Source organism: Monodelphis domestica, chromosome 5 (assembly GCF_027887165.1).
Source record: "Monodelphis domestica isolate mMonDom1 chromosome 5, mMonDom1.pri, whole genome shotgun sequence".
Lineage (NCBI taxonomy): Eukaryota > Metazoa > Chordata > Mammalia > Didelphimorphia > Didelphidae > Monodelphis > Monodelphis domestica.
Window position 1 is genome coordinate 311,303,596 of NC_077231.1, and position 5,330 is coordinate 311,308,925.

The window sequence follows — 5,330 nt, forward strand, 5'->3', positions numbered from 1 at the left end:
TCCAAGGCAGAAGAGTGGTAAGGGCTAGGCAATGGGGGTTAAGTGACTTGCCCAGGGTCACCCAGCTGGGAAGAGACTAAAGTACTTTAAAAAGTATTTCCTTATTTGCAATCCCCCTTGCAATCGGGTTTCTTCATTACCTTTTTCACAAATAGTGGTACAAAGGGAGACTCTTGGCCATTTCCAGTCACATTAACAGATTGCAAATGTGTCTGACACATGATTTCACTGATCTTATGTTATATCCAACTACTTATTTATGAAGCATTTGCTGAATTCTTCTTGTGTGCATAACATTGTGCTTGGTGCCCTGGGGGTGGAGGGAAGTGGGGAGAACAAAGGAATTTAGGGTCCAGCTCCCGGCACAGGAAACCTCTAGCAAATGTTACCAAGCTTCATGCCGGCAAGTGCAAGGTTATATGCATGGTGTGAAAAGCAAACACATGTGCTTGAGGGACGGGGAGCAAAGGGGGGATCAGAGCTGGGCAAGGTCACTCAGGGACAACTGTTGTATTGGGTCTTGGATCCAGAAAAGGCCATCGGAGAAGGGGGAAGACAGTCTGTCATTTTGGGTGGATGTTATGAGAATCCTTAAATTCTGCTGTTGGTCCGATGCAGCCTGCAGTTTAAAGAAGGCTCTAATGAAATCTGCATCCATTCAGGGTTTCTTATGGCCTTCGTGCCTTCCCCCACCTGCAGTAACAGCTGGAGTTCATCAAAGGGGGGGGGAGAGGAGGATAAAGTTAGTGGTTAGCACCTCCGGAAGCCCTTTGGAGCTGGGTTGGCTGAATGAAGCTCAGTTGTCCCTCACCTTTGAGCCTGGAAGGGGCATATCAAGCAGTCAGAGATGGTGGTTTTTAGGGTTAATGGGAACCTTAGCGTCCACCTCATGCAGCAACCACATTTTCCAGATGAGGAAAACTGAGGTGCAGAGAAGTAAACTGTCTTACTTTGGCCAAGCCTTTGTTGAAACTTTCTTAGAATGCAACCTCTTTGAGATAGCTATGGGTTCTTTCTTTGTATTTAAAGCCCCAGTGTCTGGCTCCTAGCAAACACACACTAAATGGACTCAAGATGCTTCCCAATAAAATAGCAAATCTGAGCAATTTTGAATGAACCGCAATATTGAATGGATGGCTCACCTTCTTGTCAGCCTCTATGGGCATTGATTTCTATTGTACTGTATTCATTGACTCATGACCCTGGCACTGGCCAACAGCACTGTGGATAGACTCCCTTAGTATTCCCTGGACCTGGGAACCTCCCCACTCCCATTTCCAGAGGTGTAGACAGCACTGGACAGGGAGTGAAAGGACCTAGGTCCCCATTTTGACTTTTCAACTTCTTATCTCTTGTCTCCCCCATTAGAATTGGAGCTACTTAAGGGGGGGAATTGTGTCTTTTGCCTTTCTTTTATCCCCGGGGCTCAGCACAATGCCTGGAATAGAAGCAGCACTTTCCCCCAACAGAAAATAAATATTTATTGTAAAATAGCGTTTCTTCCAAGACAGTACAGACAAATAACACTTCAAGCTAGCTAAGGTGGGTACCTGGTCTCTTCTTAGGCTCACTCCCTCTGAGGAATGAATGGGATGAAGTCTTGATTGGTGTTAGCTGAAGAAACAACCTCCAGGGTTCCATGTTGCCTCTGGGAAGCATAGGGGACACTTGCATGTGCCTACATGCACACACACACATATACACACAATACAGGCATGAGGTCTGACTCAGACCGGGAGCCGGGCAGGGCTACATTATCCAAACCCAGGAGAGGGGAGCTGTGCCCTTGACTGTCCTGAAGGAGATGGAGAACTCATTCTCCAGGCTGGCTTGGAAGATGCTGCCAGGACTAAGGCCCAGGGCCAGCCCCTGACTCTGCATTTCATAAAGAGTCCTTGTTGGACAAGGTGGCGAGTGTGAGCACCTCGAGGATCACCTGTATGATGTAGAAGGGGAGCAGGAGCATGGTCATCACAGCCTCGATGCGAAGAACATACGTCTGAAACAGGAAGTAATAGAAAGCCATCAGAGCCGAAGGGAAGGTCAAGGCCAAGCTAATCCCCAGGGGTGTCATCCTTTCGCAGAGGTTCCCTTTCCTGCCGAAATGGATGCGGACGATTTCAGTTCCAAGGTAAAGGAAGAACATCACCAGGTCCAGAACTAGATTGGTTTTTGGATACGGTAGCAGGAGACCCTTGTACAGGAACGTGAAAAGCTCCGTCAGGAAGTAGGTGGCACTGTACCAGCCATTGAGGAAGAACAGGACCTCCAGGGAGATAGATGATAGCCGGCGGCCGCGCATCACCGCGCCTTTCAGTTTCCATGGAAACCGGCGAGAGGCGGGCCACGCAGCGCATTGATTCCGCGCTTGTTGAAAGAACCCACTCTGTGGGTGGGAGTCGCGGGAAATGATGCCTGGCGCGGTAAAGGGCCAAGGCGCTGGACTGGGGAGCCAGGACATTGGATAGCGGGGTTATTCCCGCCTTTTGTAAAAAGGAATGATATCAGCGCATGTGCTGGAACCCGCACAAAGGAAGCCCTGCGTTGAAAGCCAGTAGGAGATGCCGGAAAAGACGCGGGAAAAGAAAGGAGGTGCGCTCAGGGCAAGGCATTTTCCGAACCTTTCATGGCGCTTTTTCCTTTTGGATGAGAGTCACCGTAGACAGAGCAGACGTTCCAAGGCCGCCTACAAAGAAAGGGAATGTGGCCATCCAGGGCACACATGTGGATGCATGCGAAGCTTCATGGCGGCAACTGTGCTGTGCGTGTTAAGTGGCTGAATGATTCCGATGGTGCTGGAGTGTGCGCAGATTCCCTGGGTTCTGGGAAGCCCAAACAAGGGGTAGGGAAGGCCATGGAGGGCTTTGATGGATGGCTTCCTTCAGACCGTGCACAGCTGGTCTGGGGCTCCACTCCTGAGCCCCATTAATTAAGGGGCTTTATTCTGCTCACGCTTGGGCTTGCCACATGTGTTCTGAGACCAGGCATCAAACACACGTGCCTGGAGCCTCCTTTGGAGCTGGAGAAGGCACAAAAGAACTGGCTTCCAGAAGGCTACACAACTTTATTGGATCTACATGGAAACAAATAATGATGTATTAAAAGACCTAATAAATAGCCTGCCTGGCATATAAAGGCACGCCTTGCTTGGTTCTGGACTGGCTTAGGAAGCCTTATAGTAGTGACTGAGTGCAGACATGGAAGGCTATCCAAAGGCTTGGCTTCTTTTGAGGCTTAAGGGACATGATTTTTTTTTTTTTAAGCAGAAAGAGGGCTACAGTGGAAAATGCTGATTTTGGAGTCAGGAGACTTGGGTTCAAATCACTATTCAGCTACCTACTCACTGGGTCCAGCCACTTTATATCTATCAGCCTCGGTTTCCTCACTAGTAAAATGTGGGGATTATATTAACCTGTCTCCAGGGCTCATTCCAGGTTAAAAAAAATTTTTTTTTAACAGTCGTGATAACATTGTCACTAGAGCAGAGCATGGCAAGGCCAAGAAGAACTTGGCTAACCAATTTGAAGGCTGGTGCTTATGATCAGACACTCACATTGAAAGATTTGGTGCCACTCTGGAGATCTCTTATCTAGGAGACACTTTGCAGTGCCTGGTACACAGTAGACACGTACCAAGTACTGGTTGGCTGACTGACTGACCGGCACCTATCTCCTTTGGAGGGGAGTAGATGGGATTCTCTGCCAACCATGAGGAAAGGGTCACTCATGGAGGGCAGGATCTATTCTCCAAGCAGCAGCACTATTTAGATGTGCAGGGAATGGACAGGAGGGTCTCTTCTGGTCATTTCTGGGGCAATGATTTGTTACCTTTGAAATGGGAAAAATTACTTACAAGTACTTGTCAATTCAAACTCTGATTTAGCATTGCAGTATGTGCTAGGCATTGTATAAGCACCGGGGATACAAAGGAGAAAGAGGAAGGTGGAGAAGAAGGAAGGAAATGGGGAGGAGAAAGAGGGGAAGGAAGAAAAGAGAGAAGTGGGAGAAGAAGTTGTCTCTGCCTTTAAGGAACTTACTCTCTGTGGAGGTGGGGGATAAAGAATCCATATATTCAAAGGCATTCTGGGATGTGGGAAGCGTCCAGGTCTCCTACAGAGGGGAGCCTGTTTTTAGTAGAACAGAAATTGTTCAGGGCACAATGGAAGGGCAGGGTTAGGGGAGAGGACACACAAGAGGTGGAGCCGACCTGGATGGGTACCAGGGAGCAGCAAGAGGCAATCAGGGAAGGTCCTCTGGGACTCCCTGTCCCCCTACCTCCCCCTGGACTCGAGCCTGAAGTTCTTCCCATATTGCCACCTTGTGCTATTAGCTCCAGCTGTACTTTTGTTTTCACTGAAGATTAGACATAGCTATACCCAGATGAATTCAGGACTTATTGATCTTCCTTTCCCGATTTGTTCATGATTTGAGACTCTCGTGAGCCCCTGCGATGCTTCCAGCAGTAAGACTCCCATAGTCCTTTTCCTAGAAGAGGAAGCCTAAAGAAATAGCATCTTATCTATCCCAAGGTTCTCTGGACAGGGTGGGGGAAATGTTGAAAATCAGTTTTTTTTTTCAGCAGGAAGAGATGAGCAAAAGGAACAGAGGGAAATAGGGAGCTGCCAATGAAGCCAGTGGAAAGGGAGGTAAGCCGCAGAATCATTAGATCATGGAATTGGTCAGCAGGGACCCCAGAAGTTGTCTCCTTTATTTTAGAGCAGAGGGCCAGAGAGCAGAAGTCTCTGTCCAAGGTCACACAGGTATCAAGGGATGGAGTTTAGATTTGAACCCAGTTGTCTCCCACTTTGGGCTCTCCAGTTGAAGTACGTGGGGCCAGACTAGGGGTGGAAGGAGCCATTTCAAGTCTCAGAAGCACTGGAGGGGCCTCCAAACAGTCAGGAGGTTCCTGCATGGCCCCAGAGAAGATCTGAGCAATTGAGCCTCCCCACTTCTGCCAAACCCTGATTATTTAATTTCTCCTTGAGATCCTTCAATCATCACGGTCATGTCTGGTACCTTGAAAACCACAGGGGCACCCTCTCCTTTTCCTCACATTCTTCATTCCTACCACCTGAAGTTCTCCATTTTATTAGCCTTGACTCCCTGCCCAGCCTCCCCCACCTTTACCGGTTCACAGTGAGCAATCACAGGCCATGAGTGTCCGCTGCTACCACTTTTGACTTATCATAGATGAATGCTTATGACTTTTTAATATCGTCGGCATTTCCTCCTCCCCCTGCTTTCTGTCTTTTTTGAAGGGAGGGGGAAAAGCTTTTCAGGGGAAATTATGTAACTCTAGAAAACAACCTCCAGCATTTGAGAGATTCTGTG

The 5,330-nt window shown here is 48.4% G+C and overlaps 1 protein-coding gene across 1 annotated transcript; it reads right to left on the reverse strand.

Moving 5' to 3' along the window:
- Positions 1–1,456: 1,456 nt before the first annotated feature.
- LOC100618724 (transmembrane protein 216-like) lies at positions 1,457–2,811 on the reverse strand. The gene has a single exon (XM_056800463.1). The coding sequence runs from the start codon at positions 2,459–2,461 to the stop codon at positions 1,883–1,885; it is 579 nt and encodes a 192-aa protein (XP_056656441.1). The 5' UTR covers positions 2,462–2,811; the 3' UTR covers positions 1,457–1,882.
- Positions 2,812–5,330: the final 2,519 nt, after the last annotated feature.

What these genes read in the sequence shown, in the direction of transcription:
- LOC100618724 (XM_056800463.1), bottom strand. Translation starts at nt 2,461, where the DNA reads ATGTCCTGGCTCCCCAGTCCAGCGCCTTGGCCCTTTACCGCGCCAGGC.